Source organism: Passer domesticus, chromosome 1 (genome assembly GCF_036417665.1).
Source record: "Passer domesticus isolate bPasDom1 chromosome 1, bPasDom1.hap1, whole genome shotgun sequence".
Lineage (NCBI taxonomy): Eukaryota > Metazoa > Chordata > Aves > Passeriformes > Passeridae > Passer > Passer domesticus.
Genome location: NC_087474.1, coordinates 94680146 through 94705389, shown reverse-complemented (window position 1 = coordinate 94705389; position 25244 = coordinate 94680146). Strand labels below are relative to the sequence as shown.

At 40.3% G+C, this 25244-nt stretch overlaps 1 protein-coding gene across 6 annotated transcripts in view; it reads right to left on the bottom strand.

The window, feature by feature from the left end:
- FHOD3 (formin homology 2 domain containing 3) overlaps positions 1-25244 on the bottom strand; it is a 371712-nt gene that overhangs the window by 45714 nt on the left and 300754 nt on the right. For all 6 annotated transcript variants that reach the window (XM_064429703.1, XM_064429712.1, XM_064429718.1 and 3 more), the window contains 4 exons: positions 21215-21520; positions 16603-17492; positions 10004-10162; positions 1579-1761 (listed from right to left, as the gene is read on the bottom strand). In XM_064429703.1, coding sequence (XP_064285773.1) covers positions 1579-1761; positions 10004-10162; positions 16603-17492; positions 21215-21520 — 1538 coding nt within the window. The remainder of the gene's footprint in view (positions 1-1578; positions 1762-10003; positions 10163-16602; positions 17493-21214; positions 21521-25244) is intronic.

Below are 25244 nucleotides of genomic sequence, written 5' to 3'. Positions count from 1 at the left end.
CTGTCTCTTTGTCCTCACCCAAGACCCAAGCTGTCTGTCCTATCTATCCTTGTCTGCTAGGCTTATCATGTGCTCCTCATACTTTATCACAGTTATCATGTTACTTCCTCTACCATTTCATGGTAAGTACTGTGCTTAGTCCTATCTACCTTCAAACAGGGATAAAAATGTTGGGTTTGTCTTCCCTACAGCTGTTGCTTCTCTGAGTAATTTAAGTATTTGAGACATTTTGTACTAGTATCCATTCTACATGGATTTTAGCTGGCAATAAATTAACTTTATGGCAAAAGGAAACTCTCAGAATTTATGTATCTTTTAGCAATGCTTCAAATGTTGCTTTTTGATTGAGAGGACACTAGAAATTCTAGATATATGCAGAGATTAATAACTACTGCTAACTCATCTTACATGAAAGGTACCATTTAGCCTTGTGTAACTTCGAAGCAGAATAAATAGCTGTACCAAAGTGAAAACAAAACAAAACAAAACAAACTGGCAAAAAAATGTTCATGCCAGATACAAGTATTTTGCTATACAAGTCAGAAATGTAAATGGATAATACTAAAAGATTCCAATAAAAATCCTGAGTACTGGTGTGACTGCATGTCCTGACATCTAAGAAAATGAAATAAAGATTGAGTAGTCCTGACAGTACCTCCTGCAAATCAATCCACTGTTGCACAACTCAATAAATAACCATTGCTGGGTAAACAAGGCATTTTCACAAGCATGTGAAACTTTTTTCACATTTCACTTTTTAGAATCCACATCGCACAGTTATACTGATTCTTCAATACACACCTATGTGTACAGAAACATATACAAAAACCAGTATGTAGGGGAGACAGCTGCTTTAATGGCAATGCCAGGTGTATAAACCAGAAGTGCAGCCAAAAGGAAGCTCCTGTGCAGAGATTCCTGAAAGACCTTGTGAAAGGCAGCCAGTACCTGAAATCCCCTACACAGTTTCATTCTGTCTTGTCTATGCAACAAAATTTTATCCTCTTTTTAAAAATTTTTGCCTATGATTCATCATTCTTGACAGACACCCCAATTACAGTGTTCTTTGAATGAATGCCAGCCACAGAGAAGATGGCAACAACTGTGTGTGACTGAGCTGAACTGTCTTATCTTTTGTTTAGAATCTTGAGAGCTATAAACAAAAAAACCCTTAATGGATGGTGTTTTCCTTAGTTCAAATGGATGTAAGATCAATACTCTCATGATATAAGACTGAATACAGTAGTCCTCACTCAATCTTTACGAAAGAAAAATTCTCATTGCTCTGAAGTAATTTCCTGAATAACAACATCTGGAGAAGATGTGGCAGAGATTTAGCCCTCTTCTTTGTTTCAATATCATTAGTGACTAATTAAAGGAAGGAAGACATAATCTCTCAATTTTCTTTTATAGAAGGAAGAGATTATGAAGGATCAGTTTAGCTGTTTCCTGCTTGGCCACCAAAACAAAAGCGACCCATTTACCATTTCCTCAAAATGTCCATATAATACCAAGGTCAGGGAAAGATTAAGCAAAGCCTCGGAAGAGTCTCCACCCATCCCTGTGTTTTCCCCTCACCTTTTCCACTATCTCATAGTCCATCTTGAAAGCCCAGAGCTGGAGCCTGGCGGAGAGTTCGCTGATGGAGGAGAGGGTGAGAAGGAACTGCTCAGCGCTGCCCAGGGGGACATCGGGATTCGCCAGCTGTGCCTCCTGGATCTTCTGCTTTTCCTCCTCGGTGGGGATCATGGTCAGGATTTTCTGTACAGGGAGCCAAAAGGCAAGAGTCAGTGGTGGGGCTGAGAGGAGGGTGAAGGTTGGTTGCTGTGTGACCCCACAGCAGCCACAGTAGAAGTCCTAAAGTCCTTGGCTGTTAAATTAGGTCAACCAAGAACCAATACACTGCACAAGGAAGCAAAACAAGGACTGCTATCTCACACACCTGCAGTTTGTTTAAAAATGTATCTGGATAGAATTTTTTTTTAAAATCTGTATTCAGTAGATAGTAAGTGGCTAATCATGGGATGAAACACTGAAGGACATGGAAAGAAATTGGTTAGGACTGATCTCATCGACTTCCATATGTCTAAGTCAGAACTTAATATATTTTTGTAATTTACATATGGAAGTAAGGGTAGAAGGAGAACAGTTTTGCGGCCTGTGATTTACAGCAAGTCAGACTAGATTTTAAGGTCCCTTTTAGCCCCAATACCTACAAATCTTCTAGCATACTTGTAAGTATACAGGAATAACTTGAATACTCCTGTCCCTTGCTGTCCCCATAATTTCTTACTTTTTTGTTTAGTGTGTCTTGTTTTTCTTATGGAACATGGAAACTATTGCAGCTTACTAGGTCACTCCTAAAGATTCTACCCTAACCAACAACTTATCAAGGAACACATTGAATTTAAAGCAGAATTATGCATTGCATAATATATGGCCTTTTTTTCTTTTTATCTGAAAAAGGATCTCAGTATTTTCAGTTTTTGCTGTCAGTGTGGCACAAAATATTTAAATTTTCCCTTTAAGTCATGAATTTTACAGGCTTGTTTAAATGTGGCAGCTTTCCTTCTGAAAGTATTGCTCTCTAAAGTATTGCTTCTTAATCAGTTTTTAACACAATAAATGCACTTCAAAATAAAAAAGAAAAGCAACAAAGACATCAGATAAGCTGAGGTTTCTGCCCTACTGATCAATGCCTCCTTAAAGCAAAGCAGATTTTTAACACAACTTATGTTTATTCATCTCTGGAATGACATGTTTTTGCTGTAGCCGTCTATAATGATAGAGGCTGTTTTGAATGGGAGGAGAGAATAATAAAAATACAGCCAAAGAGCTATCAGACCTGCCAATCCAAACTACAGCCTTATTCCAACACTGGACATAGCCAATTCGTCAAAGCAACTGCCCCCTTCCAGTACTGATGGTTTCCCTGGCTGTTTGTAAAGTACTGGAGTTAAGCATGGATAGAGAGCAAGGGACTTCTGATCAGGCAAAGAACAAGAGTTAGCAGGCAAATAATGTTCAATTTGTTGATCTGGGACTTATTTAATTTCAGCCACAGCATTTCTATTGCTGTGCGTTTTCTTCTGTTGACTTCCATAAACTTTAATAAAGAAGCATTTTTTCTGTTAATGTTCTCTCTCTCTCTTGCTCTCTATTATAAACAACGACGAAAACAAAAAAAAAAAAAAGCCTCCTTCCTTGGACACTCAAGATTCTACCTCAACAAATAAATATCTTAAGTTAAAAAAAAGACGATGAGGAGGAAGATCCCTCAACACACTCTGATGCTTTTCCTTAGCCTGAAAATGATTGCTTGGAAAATATTCTGATGTACACCTGTTTCAACTGACAGCATTTGTGCATTGATTTTGCCATCCATCCATCCATCCATCCATCCATCCATCCATCCATCCATCCATCCATCCATCCATCCATTCATCCATCCATCCAGCCATCCATCCAGCCATCCATCCACCCACCCACACAAGCTGAAATCTGTACCTTGGTCATATCTAACATAAAAGTAGATTTCTAAATAGCTGCTTCATGGTCTCAGTGCTGAATCAATACTCATCTAAAAAAGTCTGCAAAAAACCCCAGACTGAGCCTGAAACTCATAAATAAAGATGTTTTGCAGTGTCCCTTGAAGGAGTCATGCATCTTAGTGCCTACTCCTCTCTTCCACACCAAGAGGAAGACATGCCCTCAGCTGAGACAGGGCAGCTTGTAAATAGGATCATATTGTACATCCATACATGGAGAGTTTAGCAGTAGCCATGTGATGGGTGTAAAAATACTTCTGATGCATTTCTGAAGGCTAACACTGCAGCGGTATTCTCAACTGAATCCTACAAATAACCAGGACTTTTGGCAGCTACCCAGAGATCCCACAAGTATTTTGTGGTGGGGCAATGCCTTCACTCCAGATTTTACACTGCTTTGGGGCATTTTATAAAGAGCAAAGAAACAGTAAGCTTTATTTCCAAAGGGACTCTCCTCCTCCTTGAGCTTTATATAAACATCACAAGACAGATGGAGCTGACAAAAAACATTCAAGTCCAAGTTCTGCAAGACTGCTGTGCTGCATACCATACTATGTGAAACAGAGGATGCCAAACAAAAGAGCCTGTGCTTGTGGTGCCAGCTGCTGAGGATCAGCCCTGCTTCTGAAAGCCATGCCTTGGTGGGGACAGAGCTGCTGGCAGGTCTCACACCATCCAGGGTGCAAGTGCCCCCATAACAACAATCTACACCAGCACTCCTGACCTGCTTGAGCAAATGATTCTGATCCTGCTGGCCATCATCCTTGGTGTGCCCCTGAGCAAGTAGTGAAATTCTCCTCTTCTTGATTTCCACTCTATGACTAATTTGAGCCATTTGTTCAGAGCTGGAAACTGATGAGTGTACCATCTGCCACTTTATTATTATTTTAATTTTTATTTCTATTATTTTTGAAAAACACCCTAACAGTAAAAGTAGCATAAAATCACAGCAGGGCAGAAGGTTACTGGCACCTGATGTGACCATTAAATCACAAACAGTTTAGAGTCCAATCATTAGTTCATATTGCTCTTCCTAGTACACAGAATCCCAAAGTGGGTTACGTTGGAAGGGACCACAGTGGGATTATTGATCCAAGCTCCCTGCTCAAGCAGGGCCATCCCAGAGCACACAGCACAGGACTGCAACCAGATGGTTTATGAGTATCTTCAGCAAGGGAGACTCCACAACCTCTCTGGGCACCCTGTTCCAGTGCTCAGTCACTTGCACAGTAAAGAAGTTCTTCCTCATGCTCAGGTGGAACTTCCTGTGCATCAGTTTCTATCCATTGCTCTTGTCCTATTGCTGGGAACTATTGAGAAGAGCCTGGATGAATCCTCTTGACACCCTCCCTTCAGATACTTAAACACATTGACACTCTTCCCCAGGCTGGACAGGCCCAGCTCCCTGAGTCTTTTCTTGTAACTGAGGTGGTGTCAGCAACCTTCAGGTCAGTGAAAGAACTGGTTATCAATAAAACCTATGCTCATATTCTCTAGTACATGTGACACATGTATTTCACCTTCACGCACTCTCACACAACTGTTTGGGCCAGAGCCTTATGTTTTGAGGAAAACATGTGTGCAAATAATCGAGGAAAATAAGCAATTTTTGCATGAGATAATGGACCCAAATTATTCTGCTGCCCGACTCAGTCACCTGCTTGAACTTTCAGAAAGGGATCAGACTGCTTATTTCCTGGACTCTGCCATCCTGAGGTATAATCTCCAAAAGTTCCTGAGAGGGAAGACTTACATATGGCTGCGGGTGACAGACCTCAGTGTGGGATGCAAGGAAGCACCTAAGCAGTGATGGCCAATAGCCCAGTTCCTGTGAGGAAATTAGGTGCTTAAGTTTTCTCTTTCATAAGATACTGGGGCTTCTCAGTGACTGTGAGGTTGCAGGGTGTCTCATCTTCGGTGTTCAGTTTCACCTGATCTTACCAGGTGAACAACAGCCTGAAAAAAATTAGTAACTCAAATATCTGTTTGTTGTTGTTGCGCTCAAAACCTTCTGTGGTTTGAGGACAACAAATACATAAGCTGCATCACCAAGTACACATAAGTGGGTATTTCACCAGATATTTGACAGGCCTCAAAAGACAATCCAACTCCTGAAAGGCTCTCTCACATTTCAGCTTCCCAGGCAGCTGTTAACAAGACCTGTTGCTGGTTCACATTACCTGTTGAAATTCTAACAAAATGTAACAGCATATGAGGGTCAGAACTTCACTGTAAGGGAATCTGCCTGCACTAATTTTATTATAACTCTTTCCAAAATGATCCAATTCTGAGAAAGAATTACATCTAAAATGCTGATGACCATCTCTGTAAATCAGGAACTGATACCATTGCCCCAGTCAGACCAGTCCTCTTACTCAGATCTCTACAAAAACACATGAACATGTCATTGCTGATCACAGAAACTGCAGATTATGTTTTGGTCTGCTTCAAGGAGAGAAAGTGTGGCTTTTTTTTTTTTTACATAAAGTCTGAAACAGATTAGGGCTGTGATATGCTGGCTGTGGGTCAGCAAGGCACCACTGAGGCCATTCTTTCTTCTGTCTAGACTTGTGAAAAAAGGTGTTCTTTCAGGTCACACAAGCTAGCATCATTTGAAACATCCCGTCATACTCTTACAAAGCATTAGACAAACAAATTGGAAACTGCAAATGTTGATGTCAAGGATCAGAATAAAAATGTAAATACCTTACTTGTTTCCAAAAATCAAATTTTGATTTTTGTTTATACATATCACCATCCAGATTTTTAACATCAAGATGTCATTTCTTACCCCTTTTATATCTCAGGGCTATCTAGCCAGTCCAGACACCAATACTATTTTATTATGGGTATGCAGGGTGTAGCACAGCTGGGCATGGACAGTACAGCACACCCGGAGAGACTTTTTTTTCACTCCAAAGATTTATTAAAAAAACTATACTTACTAATGCAATCAACATTGTGTAGCATCACAAAGCCACATTGTAAAGCAGAAATCAAACCATGCTAATTTCCTCACAGCATTACCCTAATTTTAGTCTTCTAAATTAACCATAGTCTTTGGTATTAATTGATTTTGGTCCACATTTCCTTAATGAGCAGCCCTTTATAGAGGGATCCACTCATTTCCTTCTCTACAGACAAGCACCAAGGACTTGTTTATTGGACTCCCTTCTTGCAGTTGCCTCTGATACATACAAATTAGGTGCCAGGATTTTAGGCTTGCCTCTTTTGCTTAACCCACAGCAAGACCTCATCTATTGTAAGGAGGCAGTTCTTCATTCTGCAGTGAGCTCCAAGTTGTTTGAACACAATGAATGCCAAGTTTTCAAAGAAAGGAAAACATAAACACTTTGGCAAATGTAAGGTGGCAAATTTTTTTTTTAGCTGGACTGGCTCATGCTTGCAAACACATGATGTGCATTCCTCTGAAAATACATTTCAAACAGTGCCTGCTTTGCATACTAAATGGACTACATCTGCCTTTCTAGTGTCATGGCCCCACTTTCTGCTTTATTTCACAGCTCAGGGGTACCTAACTGCTTTAAGACCTAAAAATAGGCAACATACTTAGGAATAGAGGGCTTTAAAATAAGTGGAGCATTTTTTCCACTCAGTTATATATTTAAAGTTAAAAAGTAAAGTATGGAATATTGACAAGAATTCCATGTCAAAAGCAAAGCAGCATTCAGCAGGATGTAGGGTAGCAATGGAGGCTCTATTGGACCTACTGCTCTAACTGTGGACTGAGCAGATGATGAATTGGGCTATCCTGAAGTTGGGCCTGCAGCCCACTGCATCCTTGCTTGTTGCTAGCACTACTGCCAGCACTGCTTTAGTCCACTGTCCTTAAAGGAATTGTTAAGGTCAGTTTTAAGGCACCATTTAATTCACTGAGGTGCAGAACTAAAGCCACACACACACTCACATGACAGTGGCAATGCTCCTCAGCAAAGGACACAACACAGAGCTCACTGCCAAGGCAAAGGATGTTTAAGGTGACTTTTTACACTGTAGGTGCTCTGCTCTTTGTTGGATCTGACAAAAGCTGAAGATGATCCTAAATTTTAGCTTCTCTGAAATTTTAGCAGTGAATGTTTTGTTGCTACTGCACACATCTCTTTTCCTGTTGTCTTTACATCTCTGTTCTGCTTACTGGATATGACATCTCTTCTAGACAATTATTGTGCAGAAAGGCTTTTGAGTATCCACTGTGGTACAATTTTTTAATTAGGCAAATTGCATATTTTTTTCCATACCAGTTCTGCCTCAATCAACCCACAGACAAGATATCAATTGCATTATATAGCAAATTGCTGCATTATCTGTGGGTTTTTTTAATATATGAAGCTGATTCTTACACTATTACTGATTCAAAGATGCTACCAATTATTTCTTTATATTTAGACAGAAATGAACCAGAAAACTTCTAAAAATCTAGACTGAAACAACAACCTCTCTTCCCTCTATGCTAACTCAAAAGCTAAAGCCAATGAACAGACAGATAAAGAGAAGAGACACAGGAAACAAAGCTTGCCTACCTTGTAGACCAAAGGGGCAGTATGGAGAACTGAGGTAGGGATTTGCTGAAAGCAGTGGGGCTCACAGTTATGCATTTTTGTATCAACCTGTGTGCTACCTGGCCAATACTGAATTGTTTAATGCAGCCCCGTCTATCATTATAGAGGTCTGACTCTGTAGCATACTGTAAGAAAAATATGTAATTTGGGATTGAAAAAGAAATCTGAATTCAGCATAGGGTTTTACCTGATAGGAAGTAAATACATATATATAACTGAGGTAATAAAACCTCTTTTCTCCATGGACATAATCCTTCCCAACAAACCAAGACTTACCCTTTCTCTTGATTTCAAATACCTGAATGATCACATGAGGAGTACTCACATCCTTAGCTTCAAGCTGTGGGGACAGACCTCAGTGACCTTTTCTTTAGCACTGGGAAAGTATATTAACAGTGTACAATTTCCTGGTTTCTTGAATTCTTCAAATTGAAACCCACCTTCATACATATTTTAAATGAAATTATGGGTTCCTGGCAGCTAATGGAAAGGCCACCCAAAGGAGGGTGTGGTCGTACAAAGCACAGCTGTGGACACCACAACAGGTGGTTGGCAGATGGGCAGCCCAGTGACCAATGTTGGCAGTGCAAAAGGTGGGCTGGGCAGAGCACCTGAAGCCAGAGAAGGACACGATTCTAAGGAGATGATACCCAGAAGTTAATGAAGACTTGTCCTCCTTTGTCAGCCATTTAATGTTGGACTTTGTATGGAAACACTGCCTACAGCACTGAGATCTAACTGGCTGTGAGTTGGGCTTGGCTGGAGGGGTCCTTCTCTCCAACATTTTAAAGCTTAGTACCGTAGACTGCAGTGGTGAGTACATGGGCTGGATCATAAAAGAATTACTGGTTTTGGAGTGACTGGCACCTTCACAATACAAGTAAAATATGCATACAGCAAAAAGTAATACAGCTTGGGAAAGATATGATGTTCTAGCAGGGATAAATCAGCAGTTGTCTTCTAGCTACAAGGATTTTTTGCCTTAAGCATTTCTTTTGCATGCATCTGTTGGCAATACCATTTTCATTCCAGGAAGTTTTTCTCATTTTCTTTTGTAGTCAGCAAGGTGGAGGTGGAAAGGGGGAAATCATGAAACACAGTGCCAAACCACTAAAAGGTGACTGTGAATTAATATATGACCTCTGAGAGCTACTGGTTGAGATTTGTAGTTGTGCAGATTACTCTTACTAGATGATACAGGCTTCTTGAAAAAAAAATAAAAAATTGAAATGAATATGACCATAATGAAAAAAACAGTGGAGCCACAGGCTTCTTTTACACTTCACAGAATAAAAATGTTTTGATAAAAAAAAAAAATAAACAGAGTTCATATTGGATCTTGGTAAGAATATCTGCAAAGTCAAACATGTAGTGGTAAAAATTACATCATCTGTAATCTTTATACCAACTGCTTTTCTTCAAACAACAGTAACACAGAAATGCTATTCTGGGCAGAACTAGTTGCCGTATTTGTTTTCCATTAGATATACAATCTAGACTGACTCCAACAGCTAGCTGGGCATGAAATTTATTAAACCTTGTACCAGTTGCATCAGCCCTAGTAACTCGCTGCCTATTTTTGCTGCTCACAGTATTTCAGTCAAACTTCAGATAATACTCTGAAAAACCTGACAGGAATTAACACCATTGCTACTCAAAGCAAGCAGATAATCCATGAGCACTGAGCATGCCCAGCCTCATGACACTTCCTGCTTCTGAGTCCACTGCACTGGTTCCACAAATTTCAACACGCAGACATGACATAATACAACCCCTTCTCCTTCTTCCATGACCAGTGTAGCCTGTACCATATGCAGCATGAGGAAAAAAAGTATTGATGATGGAGACTTGAAGACGTCAACCGCTCTTTCTTACCTCTATTCCTTCCTTGTTTAAGGCATATTCATCAAAGTTCAAAATAGCAGTCTTGATGGTTCGGGGAGGGGGCAGCACAGTCAAGCCAATATTAATGGCGTTGCTTCGCTTTGAGTCCAACACAATGATCTCCTGTCGCTTCCCATCTGCAGCAGTTTTCTTGGTAAAGAATGGAACAAGGTCATTATTCTTCTGATCTGTTTTATAAAGGAAAAGTCACTCCTTTCACTAATGACTTCCCCCACTCAAGAAAGCTGACACTGAGTGTAAACCTAATTTATTTTTAGGCATCAAAACAAGCTGAATTCTTGTAGCACATCCTTATCCTATCAACACGAGCTGCCAGGATTCAATCAGAGATCTGAACAGCGCTGTGCAAAGCAGAGCCAGTCTGACACAGTCCTCAAAAGGGCACTTTGGGGCAGGAGCCAGTCTGAAAAATACCTGAAACTGCCTCTGCCAGCCCAGAGCTCTGCTATGCAGCAGGACTGGCCAGCACAGGCCTGTTGGGGCAGCAGCTGGGCAGCCAAGGGGCTCCAGGGCTCAATTCCCTGTTGGATGAACCAGTCTGGACCCTCTCTCTCTCGTGTAGCTGGCTGGGAAACAGAGTAGTTCACACCTGCCTGACATCATTCTCCTGTGTTACAAATCCACCTGGGACACTGGCAAAGGAGCTGTAGGTGTCTCTCTGGAGGCACTGGCTTGCTTTTCTGACCTTTGGCTGCCAGGGGAAAGTTATACGACCTTGCTGCTCATTATATATCTGTCAAGTCCTTCGTAGATGCAGAAAAATATCAACCCTTGTGCTTTTTACAAAGTTGTATTTGAGACTATCCATATCCTTGGATCTTACCTCCAGTACAAATAATAATAAAATCACAAAGAATTCGCAACATATGCTTTAAATTCTATTCTAGAGTAGACCCAAAGAATTTTTTTCTCTTTCTCCCCATCCTTATAGTGGCAAAATGTGAACCAACTATGCAAGGTGACTCAAAATCCACTTATATGGCACAATGTAGTGTTGAATGTGGTCTTTGGTTTTACACCTCAGCATGCCTCTCTCTCACTCATCATCCCATGCTAGAAGGTGTCTCTTTGGTAACTATGTACGTTGTGCTGGGTAGCTGAAAGCTGAGAGGACTCTGCTCCTCATGCTCGCGTTTTTTACCTCCCTCTGCACATATGTGAACATTGTAAACATGTTTTCTGTGGTTCTTCTGCGTTATCCCTATCAGAGACAGACTGAGATATGCTGTCAAGCACAGGAGTGTAGGGAGAAGTCCTGCACGCTGATGTATCAGTCTTTCATCTCTTGTGAATTTGGGGAAAGCCCAGGAGGAGACTTACTATTCGAGTCTCAATCTGTGGTCAGGATTATTTTTTAGACTACTGAGCTTTGTCCTTCACTTTTTTTAAACATGCCTTTTTGGGTCTGCACCACAGCCACCGAGACACAAAATACCCCACTACCAGGCCTACGTGCTGTTTTTGAATTGGAAGTTAGTAAATATGATTTCATCAAAGCACCTCCAGCTGTGGACAGCACATAATGGGGAATGCAGCTGTATCATTAAAAAGATACCTTTTTCTGGCATAGCTCAGAACACTGCTTGCACAGGAAGAGGTTTACCCACTGCTTTCTGCAGTCTGTCCAGCACCTGTATGATACCACAGTCCTTTCATCATACCAGAACAACTAACGTGGTATGATGCAACTTTTGTGTGCAAGTGGGACTGAAGGTAGGTGCTTTTTTACAGGAATTTGGGAAAACCACATATGTATGATCTGAGAAAGTAAAAAGAGGTTTTTTTTTTTTTAACTCAAAAAGAAACAACAATTTTGCAGTAAACAGAATAAATTTTAGGAGAGCAAAGATAACATTAGTTTTCCATGTTTTTCTATCAGTTCTGTCAGATCTGATCTCTTCTTAACAGCTTAGAAGTATCCCTAAAGCCTTCTTGAATTTTCTCTTTTTAAAAAAATAGACTCCTCTTTTTCTTGGGGAGCTACCTGCAGAATGTGAGATGCAGCTTCTCCTTTAATGCAGTAACTTTTAGTTCCTGAGCCACTAATCACATTCTCAGGACCACAGTTAGTGGCCAAGACCACGTTAAAACCAAAGAGGGTTCACCAGAGACTGCTTCCTCTTGAGTTTGTATTGCACTAAGCCTTTTTTAAACCACCACTTTTTACCTTGTCCTTTGGAGCACAGAATTACACAGCTCCAAAGAATTTATGCAGAAGGGAAAAGGCCAGAGGAAAGGAGTTAAATTTAGGCTTCCCACATGTGGTATGGGTAAGTAAGCCTCAAATCTTCAGCTCTGTTTTTAGGCTCCCAAGTCTGACAAGAGAGACATATTCATTTAGGGGACGCAGGACTCTCACAGCTGGGATCATTGCGATCCCTACAGTGCACACACTCCCTAGCAATGAGTTATGAAAGACAGATGAGCTGCTCAGGGCATGAGGGCATGGAGGTATTTTCCAGAGCTAGAACTGCATATAGGATATAAAATGTTGGGGTGATAACCCTTTTAAAAACAGGGGCTGAAGAGATTTTAAATCCATTCTTGGGATGATGTCTGAGTTCCAAAAAATCCTTTCCAAATAAATAAAAGGATGAAGAAAAGAGAAAGATTTTACGACTGTGAACTTTACTACCTTACCACTAGGAAAAGAATTGCTTTTTGTCTGCAATGAAATTGCACAGGTGGAAGTGTCTGACTTTTAAAATAAGCTACAACTACTAATTTCTACTACAATATTTGGTGCCTTCACTCTACGCTTTATAAATTCATTAACAGAGAGTGAGTTAAAATGCTTGAGGGAACAGTGAACTAGTGCACTTGATTTTATATGTTAATGTGTCAGTATGAAGTGTATCCCTGAACTTCTGAATATTATATATACTATATCATTATGTGTAATTACAAAGTAATTATAACACACAAACATATCAGGTAGTATAATCTTTGGAAAACAAACAAACACTTCTGCAATTTATTAACAATTATAGTGAATATAGGCCTTCACAAGACCTAACTGGCCACATTCTCTTGCCTCTGGTGAAGACTGGGTAGTCCAGATGGATTATTTAAAACTTATTATTATCCCACAGAAAGTGATTTGCAGTCTGATGAGAACATAGTCTTAAACATGCCTCTTTGCTGTAATTAATGTGGGAAGCAGAAAAAATTAAATAACTTTTCAAGTGGTCATTGAAATAAACAATTCTATTATAAGCATCAATTCAGAAATATCTTCTGCCTTTAAAGTTGCAAAAATCTACATCAGTAGCGCAGAAAAATCTACCTTAATAGTGAGATGGCTTTTTAAATTTTTTTTGTTTAAATTTTATTTTATTTCTATCTCAATTAGCAAGGATTTAATACAAGAGATTTAAAATGAAATCACTCAGCTGCCACTAACTTTTTCCAGGATATTTGTATGTAATCTTTTTCAGAAATTCTGGTCCACATTTATGACTTGTCTTGGCATTCACTGAAATTGCAACAACTCCTTTCAAAAGGAATATGTGTCTAAGCATGTGTACATGAAAACAGATTCCTTCCTTTTTCTCTCCTACTAATTTTTATGTCTGTGGGCACATGATGGATTACTATACATGAATCAGCAAAATAATACTTTCATGCAAAACCAAGTGGATGGTAATAGGGTTGAACAACAGCATTTAATTGAGGAGTGCCTGCATGTTTTCACTTCTCTTCACAGAAAAGTAAACACTTTGAAGTACTTTGCCAAAATATCTGCTTTGTTCAGTGGAGTGGGAAGGAAGGAAATACTACACTGGTTTGGAGGGGATACCTAATCACTTCGTCTCTTGGCAAATATAATTCAGGGTGCTCTATTCTAAAAAATAAACCACCTGCAACTAAAGGTGCTCTGCTAAATAATATCAGTGTGCAAGTTTCTCAGTGGGGCACAGTTTTCCTAAAATCAAGAATCTCCTCTCCCAGTCCCAGCCCCCAAAATCCTGTATTATATCCTACAATTTTAAATCCACTTTATTTTATTACAGTGTATTGTGTTTAATGAAAAACTTCTCATGAGCCAGGAAGTAGCTGTTTATAGCTGTGTGTTGTGGAAATCACAGTGAAGGATTAGAAACTGGAGTAAAATTGGTTACAGCTGTATGAGACAGCATAAGCACAAGATATAGCCAAGCCCCCCCTTTATGCATCCTGACTTTGCTTTTCCTCTCATCCTTCTGGACTGTTCCTTTTCTATGCACCTACTTCCATCTCTGAATATGAAATTTAGAGATTTGACTTCTGGTTTGTTGCTCTGCACTCTCTTTTTTCAGCTGAACCAACTGAGCTGTGAGTCAGACTTTATGACATTATAGAATAAACCTGTTTTGGATTGCAGCCATTGGACAGGAGAAACTAGACACAACGGGGAATGTGCTCTCTGGAAATAAACCAAGCAGTCTGGAAAAATCGAGAGCTATCCTAATTTGAGTGTAATCTTTGTACCAAACCTCAAGTCTTTTACGGATTTGGTGGTCTGCTTAATTATTCCCACTCTCACTTGAGCTAAGGACCATCTCCTGCTCTGGAAGATTTGCTGGTGTTCACAAAAACCAGGCAGGAGTTTCAAAAGCCTGCAAAGAGCTCTACTGTGGCACTCCTCACTCCCCATTGTCTTCTTTGCAATGAGACAATGAGACTTCTATGTCTGTGTTATGGGACAAGATGGAAAGAGCCAAAAGTACAATGTCTCATGCAGAGAGCAGTTATTGGTCGCCAAGGGGAAAGCACCTAAATCATTGCTCAGACTTGCACTAATTTCAAACAAACCTGCTCACTCATCTTCCAGCCAGAAGCCAAAAGCTGTGCCAAAGCATCAGGCAGCTTTGAGAAGCAAGTGTGAGGGAGGGAAAATGGCCAAGGGTAGTTTGAGAACATTCATGATGATTGACTGGAAAAGTAAACAAGTCATAACTCCAACAACTTAAAATTTTATCAAAATTTCATATAAGAATAAAAAATTAGGAATCAGCCAGAGTACTCCATTACAATGCTGGCACTTAACACAAAGCTAAATTTTGGAAATGGCAAATATGTTATCATTCCATATTCAATGCAAGGAATTAAATATTTTATAGATCTAAGAAAATGCTCTCATTCCTTCCATCTATGAACCATCTGTGTCAGATTTGTATTTACGGGGAGAGAGATGAGGAATAGCATGCCACGATGTCACCAGCATTCCTTCCTCAGTAGAAAAGGAATCAGAGAGAGAAATTAATCTTGACCTTGGCCAGATGAACAATCATCTGAATGTGTTTTTAAAGGTGCTACACCATACGTTACAGATTTGCATGAATCTGTGTTACAAAAAAATCCAGCTAAGAGCAGTGATGGCAGTGCATGAGCCATCTCTTTATGTACCTGCTGCTTGCTAGGTAATTGTGGGCTTGATTATAGAAATTCCAATGTTTCCACTTTGTCAAGATGATCAAGAATGACTATTAGAAAATATTGAGTTAATAAAGTGGCAAGTGACACAGAGAACCTTTACTGTGAGACATCCAGATTCCCCAGAGTAGGAGCAAACAATATCTACAATACATAATAGATGTAACAACTCTCTAACTAAAGAGAAGTAATATATTCAAGGTGCTGACTGTTTTTATATCACTACAAGACATATAGGCATACAGAGAAAACACACAAGCCATTCATTTATTTTAAGAGAGATGGACATTTTTTACTATCATTTTAACTGGAAAAAATATTGTTTCCCTGATACCAATTATGCTGCTTAGAAGAAAAGAGTTTATGTAGCCATGAAAAACAAATGTTCAGGCTAATAACTTTTATAATGCTACTTCAAGTTCCTCCTAAGTGTAACTACAAAGAACTTCCTTTTGTTGTTGATTCTAATGTTAAACAGCCATGTCATGAGCCTTTGTGAGTTTATTTTATAACAATACTAAAGAAGAGGGAATCCTAGCTAGAGGTATTTCCTGCGCCAGCTTCTACCCTAAAATTGCCACATTGTATAAATTAAAGATTTTAAATAGGCCTGATCACCAGTATAAAACAAAAACCTGACAACCCTGCAGAGTTCAGCTGTAAACATGGTCCAGCTGATAATTCCATCCTTCAGAACAAAGCACATGTGTAGACTCTGCAGCAGATCCAGTCTGATATTCTAAGCTTTCCACATAATGATTAGGAAAATATTACCAAGTGAAGAACTGTCAAATACACAGATATGAATCACCACGCTGTGACCTTTTCATGAACGCAACAGAAAATATTTCAGATTCCAGTATCTAGTTTGGCACTCAGCTGTGGACAATCTAATGTAAAATTTGTTGGTATTTGCCAACTGGAGTGATATCCCACAACTGGCAGACCTGAGACAAGAGGGCAACCTGGCACATACACCACCCTAGGCTCATCTCTAGTGTCAGGGCATGGAATATCTTCCGTCATAGGCCAAGTTAGAAATACATCCAGTAATTTCCACTGGTTTGATATAAACAACATAAATCACCTAGATCTAATTCAGAATGAATACCAATACAATAGCAGAAAAATAGCAAACTGAATACAAGCTGTACCTTTGTGACAGGCAGTTCTTTGGATTTAGACTCAAAGAGATGCTCCAGTTTGGAAGTGTCTACCTTAATGGGTTCCAGTTTCGACCACAGGAATTCTCTGCAGCGTTTGTTGTTTTTACACTGCCACTCAAATGGCCGTACCTCATTCCAAAACAGACGGATGGTTTTCTTCTTCTTTATAAATGCTGGCTGACCCCTAGAAACCTGGGGTGACCCTAAACCCTGAGGAGTGCTGAACAGTGGAGGAGGAGCCAATAAATTAGCAGAGGGTGGTGGTGGAGGCGGACATCCAAATAAGGGGGGAGGTGGTGGAGGAGGCAAACCCAGAAAAGAAGGTGGAGGTGGAGGAGGGGGAGCAAGGGAGTCCCCAGGACCCATATCCATGTCCAACACATCTACATCATCCTCCTCCCCCAAGTCTGTAAAATCCATGTCCTTAATTTTAAGTTCTCGAGGATTAGCCATGAGCTGATCCCAGATGTAATCAGATTCTTTCTTTGTCTGTGCTGGTGTTTTCTCAGGGACCTGTTCACTGATTTCATCTTCAGGCACTGCTGTCCCCTTAGCCAGCTCACCACTGTTAAATTTTTCTGCAAAGGCTTTCACACTGCCTTGGTTGTCCAGATTTCCGATCTCCATCTTTTTGACACTTTCATCTTTGGCCTGCTTTGTGGCCTGAAGAATAGAGATCCTGCTGGCTAGGCTAGTGAGTGACTCCTCGTTTTCCTCCGTCTCCTTCTTTTCCTCCTTCGCCTCCAGCTCCTTCTCCTCTTCATCTTTGGGCTTTTTGTTATGCGCATACAACATGTCCAGCATAAACCGCTTGTTGTTGAGGATGTTGCTGCACTGCTCATTCACACCAGCATCCTGAATGGTCTGTGACCATGGACCTGCAATCACACACACACAGATGGGGACAGTCAAGGGAAGGAAGAGCACCAAGAACACTCTTCAACCAACAAAAAAAAACATGCGAGGGATGGTTTTTACACTAGTCTTAAACTAGGTAAACAGTTACTGCGAAAATTTTGAAATAAGATACAGCGCTGATATGGCCTGATCTTGATGGGTTAGGAGTAATTCTCAAAAAAGAAAGGGGACTAGAGAACATCATGTAGTTTGGTAGAGATATAACTTTCAGGATTTGTATGTTCGGGTTTCTCCTGAAACCTGAAATCTGTCACCTGAAACCAGGTTTCATTTTGTACTTACTACCTCAGCTCATTTTATACAGTGCATAAATTCTCATAACTTTTGGTATTTCAAAATGGGGCTTAAATATCATGACAATGACACAAAACAGGTTATCATCATACTCTTCACCTGGCCATGTACTGGAACAACCTCAGGAAAATATTATCATATGAAAGAGATCTTCCTTGCCTGATGTCAAGGTTGACCTGTAGCTGTTAACTTCTCCTCCTCCCACCCCGCTGGCTAGGAAAGGGCAGCTTTCACACCCTCAGAACCCCCTGGCTAGGGGCCATCTCCACAACACAGACTATTGGAATTACAAAGTATGCTGCATACCCAGGGTACAGTTCTCAGGCAATTCTCAGGGCAAAGAGTGTAATCATAAGCAAGGTTTTAAAAGTTGTTTATGACATGAGAACCTTTACAAAATAATTCTGAACATGCTGCTCAACAATCACTGTTAACCTCCCTGTTATATGTCAGTGTTGAAAGGCTATTGGCCTTCCTACATTACAATCATTTAACATTTCACTGTAATGAAGCTTAATCTTTCTGACTACTGCTTTTCTCACCAATAATAAGCAAAATACCATGTCTGAGACAGCACCATAAATAACAAATTATAGTGGTCAAACTTGAAAAATATATGATATAAGCGTCTCTGTGACTCCATTTCCCTGAATTTAATACTACTAACCAATGTGGATAACGTGTCTAACAATTATGGTGCTCCTTTTTCCAGTGGGCATCAGATGAAGTGATTAAACATGCAACAATGATAATTCTTCACATTTACTGTATTTCCTGTATGGAATTCCTTCTGTTCCCCATAGTCCTTACACATTTTTCATAAACTCTGCTTCTTTTATTTCATCATTTTACTTTGATTGCTAGCCTGCCTGCCTTTTTTGGGGGGTCCTTCTGGTTAAAGATTTTCTTTTATACCTCTAGGTTGCCATTTTTTTTAAACTCCCATTTTATCTTGGTTTCTTCACTTGTGCTACCACCTTTTTCAATACCTTGGAGTTTTAAGTACCTTTTACAGCTTTCTCTGTCAATGGAGTTGCTTTCTTAGCACATCATCTAGTCCTGTGTTCTGGAGAAGGTGAGAAGGTGTCCTCAGGGTGAGATCTACATCCAGGGCCCCACAACTCCCTGCCTCCCCTCCCTTAAAACACTTGCAGCACAAAGCGTATAGACAGCAGTGACTCGTGCCTCTATTTAGATCAAGCTCTAAACCATGTTTTAAAATCAGTCCAGAGGTTTAACCCCAGACAAAAGAAAGCCCTTTTTTTCAGAAATGGATACAACCTACTTTCCTGCTGGTGGATTGACTGCTTCCATTATCTGCTCATTTTTCCTCAGACTTGATCCATGGGATTGCTTTCTTACCAATATTTGTTCACCTGAGGTAGTCTCTCCGACTTCTCTCTGAGGTAGCTTCATTAGACAGCACCACAACTCCTTCCCCACACTATAGATTCTACCCAGCTGTGCCCTCGCAGAGGATTTCCCCCTACTCTAAGCCTTTCTTTCAAAGATGTTCAAGATGGCTCCCAAGATCCATCCCACAAACCCCACATGATCTACCTCCTCTCAGTTTCACCAGATGGGATCCTCCAGTGTTTAATCCCTTTGCAAAACTACTCATCAGAATTAGCCCAGACACAATCTCTAATTTGCGTTCCCCAATTCCACCCTCAACTGTCCAAGCTGATCAAAGATCATATCTGTGAAGACTCTTGCTACCTTGGTGGCCTCTTCTGCTCTCCTCTGCACAGGTAAAGCTTTGAAACACCATTGGAGAAACAAGACCTATCGGGAGCCAAATTTGGCAGGATGGCTAATGAAGAAGCTTGCACCAAGGGCAAGCCTTTGTCCTCAGTGCACCTGGGCAGAGCCAACAGGCCACCTCAAAAATGGCAAAATGCTCCTTGGGAATGTCAAAACTGCTAGAGAAAGTGCTTGTTTGCTTTCCAGAACTCCACACTACAAGAGAGCAAACAACTCACTACATGAGTCCTCCTATTCATCACTACCAAATAAATCTTTGGTCTACTGGTGGTGTAGGAGAATTTTAAGATGTTGATTTTAGTAAGAATACATTTCTTGGCTTTTAACAAAAGTACATAAGGACTTTAAATTAGAGTGGTAACAGGTCGGTAACAGACAAAGCAATGAGAAAAGGCTTGCAACTGTACTTTATTTGCACTTGGACTATCTTGGACTATACCACAGTGTAACAACATCCTTCATCTGTGATCCCTCCCCAGCCTTTCCTACAGATATATCCATCTACATTCTTTATGAGTACAATAGCATTCTAGAGTAACTCAATCTTGGTACTGACTGAAAGAAATTAGCTCTAAAATTTAGGATGTAATTCATGTAATGCTTCCTGGAAAAAAAGTGACAGATTTAAACTTGAACAAGTCAATTTGACAGTTTATGTCTATGAGGTAATTGTTGGGATTTAGAGCTATCCCTCTTCTTTCAGGACACAGCAGGACTATTTCACACATCTCATTTTCTTATCTAGAATTTAGAAAATATAAGACAATGCATTCCATGCTTCAGACCAAAGAAAACTTGGGAATCAAATGCCCTAATTACATTATATTTCTTCACCTCTCTATAAAAAGGGGGAAAGAGTAATCAACAAAGTCAAAATCTGCCTTTTATTCCCTCTCTGCCTGGGCTGAAAGAAAAACTCTGGTTATCATTATCTCTCTAGGCAGAAACTTGGTACTTAAAGTGTTTCCCAGGCTGAGCCTTTCCAGGCTGGTACCTCGTGGCCTATTTGACTAGATAGAATCCCTCAGCTCCATGAATATGGTCTTTTCCAGACAAGGTGTATTTCATGTGCCTCCTCCACATGAACTAAAGAAGGCCACGACCCACACCTATCTTCAGCAGCTCCTATGTATCTCTCTCTGATGTCTGAAGCCTGTCCAAGACAGGAGTACTGATGGGAAGGAACAAACATTTCAGCCCTCTCTGCTCCTCCTTTTCCACTAAAATGATGAGAAAAGCTATCTGAAAATTCATGACGAATCGTATCAGCACAGCCCTTTGTCTCACTGACTTATGTACAGAAAACCCAAATAAATTCTCCAGGAGCTAGAGATCCAAGTCTATGCACATGCTGATTCAGTAGTTAATATATTAATCTTAGGGGAAGAAACATATTTCAAATCAAATGAAACTTCATTTAATCAAGGCCCTGTTGTCCCCCAAACACAGTAACCCCAATAAAGTATGGATGTCCAAGCAGCAAATAGACAAGACTTGGCCATGGTGAAGAAAGGCTTAGATAGGTGCAAATGGTTTGTTAGCTAATTAACACAATATCAGAGCTGCTAATTGAACACTTTTTTTCCACCAGAAACCCTTCATTATTGAAAAAGCTTCACTTTACCAGTTTCATTGTCACTGGTTAACTTGTCCTCTCTCTCTTCCCTCTCTAAAGTGCTGCTTGCTGAGGATATACTGGATGCAGAACAGTTGTCTTTTTCATTCACTTCCTCATTCTGCCTCTCCTTTTCACTGAGTATTGCACTTTCTTCTGGCTCTCTCTCTGGTCCTTGCTCCACCTCACTCTCTGGTCCCACCTCTGCAGCCTCTATTTCCTTGGGTGTCTCCGTTCCCTGCTTGGCCTCAGCCTCAGCCTCCTGCTCTGGTTCTGGTTCTGTCTCTGTCTCTGGTTCGGGTTCACTGGCACTCACTGGTGGAGAGAACAATGGGAGAAAGAGATTCACTTAACAACAGAGCCGTCTCAGGTTCACCTCTCAAAACGAGAGCGAAGTGAGAGTTGTACAAGTGCCTTATGGAAAGAAAATAAAACGCAAGTCCACGGTGTGCTTAGGAACATTAGGAGCAACAGACTGATGGATGTTGTGCGATGACAGCATTGCACGTGAGAGTGGCCTGGCAGGCCCCCTCACTCGCTGTCTGGAGCCAGCCCACTGTTTTTATACATACTTCCACAGCTGCAGTGTTGGACTCGCACAAGGATTTGAACGAACCAGCAGAAAATGGGCATCTCACCTGAGCATTGACAACTCAGTGCCTAGACAGAGCCAGGAAAGAAGAGATTAAAAAAAATAAAAATCAAACAAAAAGGAGGGTGATTGTGGCTTTTGGTTGAATTTTCTTTGGGTTCTGGGAGAGTTCTTTTTTCACCTGATGAGGAACAGTTCAACAAAAAAAATACAAATATTAGTTTTAATAACACACTTGAATGGCACAGTCTCGAAATGGCACTGTCACACATTTGGCTGACAAAAACCATATGTTCTTTCATGCACATTTACTTCAGAATAGCCACATCAAAATTCAGCAAAGTTTCCAACTGCCTGGCATATGGCACATATTTAGTTTCCAGTTGGCTGGCATATGGCACACAATGAGCTTTTTTATCAGTTGGCACACAGCAAACCCTGTTGATAGTACACTTGGTTTCTTCTTCCCTACTTTCCCAATAAAAATAATTCATTCACCTTTAGGGTTTTTAGCAGTAACAGCAGATTTTCACATGCAAATATTCTCTGCATGCTGCAAAGAACCTCAAGAGCATCCACAGACATTCACATCAAGAAGCTCACAGTTCTGTAAAACCTGAAACGGCCATGCAAAGTGTGGCAAAAATGGACATGCATGTTAGCTCTGCATACTTCCCAAATTCCCTCTGTACTAAATCTTCTGGGTGGCTGAACTATAAAGACCAAGTCATATTTGTTTTGTCCCTCTGTTAACTATTTTTCATTACAATATTGCAAAAGAGTCTTCTGGATTTCTCATTATCTTTGGATTACACAAAATGCAACAAGAATTTCTTCAGGTACGACACAAACCTTTGAAGGAAAAAAAAACCCACACTGAAATACTGGAATGCAATCCAAATATTTCAGTCCTCTAGTGAGCAGCTAAGTAGATTTATCCTAAGTAAATATAAGCCAAAATAATGAAGATGACATTCTACTCCATTGAGAGCACCTAAATGTCTAATACTAGATATGCAAGCACCTCTGCCCATGCCTCGTTTCTCCGAATGTACCTTACCTATGACTGTATCCTGGACACTGCCTAGGAAAGAGTCAATACTATAGAGGGCTGTCAAGAAATTGGCAGATGCTGCAAATCCCAGTGATGTGTTTCTCACCACAGCTGTCAGTGTGTAGGTATAGAATGAGAACATTTTAAAGTCAAGCCAAGATTTGAATACAACTGAGATGAAAGCTTAGGAAATCTTCAGGAGTTCCTGGAACTAATGTGGTACTTTAGCAAGAAAGATTCTTGGCTTGCCATGGTTCAATAGTCCATGTCACCAATTAATCCATGAATAATCATAATTTCATATAAATTTTAGATATTTATCTCTAAAAAAACCCCTAAAAAACAAACCAACTATCACGCAATAACCAAAAAATCAACTCCAACAGCTCAGATGGAGAAAACAGCTGATTAAAACATGGCCAGGATTCCTATGCTTACTGCAACTTTGTCATCATGAAGCCACACTGAAGACACAATAGAAAAAAGTCAGGAGAGATGTAAGAAATGCTTGAGAAAATCTGAATCTTCAAAAGAATTCCAGATACTCTCCTAACAAAAAATATTCCACACATACCAGAAATACGCAGCAACTCAGCAAAATCAATGCATAACAAAGAGTAAAGAGCACTATACTGACATAGTCTGCTCTTTTGAGTTCCAGGAATAACAAAATCCAAGAACTGGAACAAAACAAGGATATGTTGACACTCATTTTGACACCCTCACTCTCTCTATGTATAGGTATAATATCAAACAATCTACCTGTAGCCAAAATCACTTGAAAATAGTGAGCTAAGTCCAGCAGCATTTCCCTTAAGGAACAGTACAAAAATAAAATCTGCCAAGAAACACTATCAAGAGAACAAAGCCAGCAAGCTAGACATGTGTCCATCACTTGCATTTCCATCATGTAATCCACTGCATTGACATTAGTGAGAACTTCTGAAGATGTTAAAAAAAAAAATTCTCAGTGAATGCTTGGTAGTGGCCTATTTAAAATGACCTCAAACTTTCAGTCCCACACCTACTGGGTTCATTTTCATATCAGACAAAACACTACTCTCAGTGGCAACAGGTGGCAAGAGAAATAAATAACAGACCAGGCTCTGTCCCCTGTTTTCAGACTTCTTGCTGGTGCAGACTATAGAGGTTCAGGAAAGCAAGCCTGGTCAAATCAAAAACTATCAACAGCAAAGAAGGTGTGCCTGAGATGTTAAGGAGCACGATACCTTTATAAGCTGATCTCTTCTGAAAAGCAAGCCTAAAAACTTATAATGCAGTAGAGGAATATGGACATTTTCTTTAATACTCAACAATAAATCAACTTTGAAGCAGACAAAAGATGCTATATCCTGCTGATAAGAACTCAACCATCCAGTCTTATAAGCCTTCAGAGAGAAGAAATATCCCTCTGGGCTCACATCTAATCCCCTGTCAGGCTAATTGATTAGCCAGCCACATCCCCATCTATTTTCTCTGCCTTCCACTTGGAGGTGTGAGATACATATGCTGAGTGTCTCTTGTGGATGCATACAGTAAGTCTGAAAATGTCTATGTCTGCCCAAGACCTCTTGGTTCAATTGTTCAGGCACTACCTAAAGTCTTGAATGTTATCTCCCTTCAGCTACTCTAGCACAGGATTCCTCTTCCTCTGAATTCTGCAGGGACTCCTTATCTCTCCCCACTCCCAGTCCAATCTTTTCCTTCCATACCTTGTGCTGGTAAGAACAGGTGCAGACTGAAGTGGCTCTTTTTTCGTGCAGTCAGAAATGATCCTTTTTTGTCCTCCCACCCCTGTTCCTCCTCAGACTTTGTGTATCACGGTTCCTTTGGCTCTGCAACTGGGGCTGCATTGGCCTCATTGCATGCTCATGCCCTGGTGCTTCCCCACCTGCTGAGATGCTCTTATCAGCCATGCTTTGGGCAGCATTCAAACCCTGTTCAACTACCACTATGTTCAGAAGGTCTCCTACTGTCCACAGTGTGCACTTGGGTTGGCCTGTTTACTTTCTCAAGTGCTAAAAAAGCTGCTTATTTCAAAGAAGGGTTCACCTGAAATTCCTTTGTAGACTGACTTCAGAGATGTCTCAGTTATTGTTGTTCCTCCTTGACTGCATACTTGCACTTCACAAAATATTCTCCAATGAAATTACAAAAGAGTAAGTAGCTGCTCTGAAAAGAACCTAAGTTCCTTTTTGCAGTTACAGGACTGCCTTCATTTCCTCTGAATGCCATAACACAAGTTTTACAAGAGTAAGTCCTACAAGACTTGATTACTTCAGTGGAACCAATTGTTTTATATGAAAAAACACTGCAGCTGAGTAAGCCTAGATTTTTATATTGGGCAATGGTACTGACATATTTCACAGTGTGAGACAAAGTTTCACAGACAG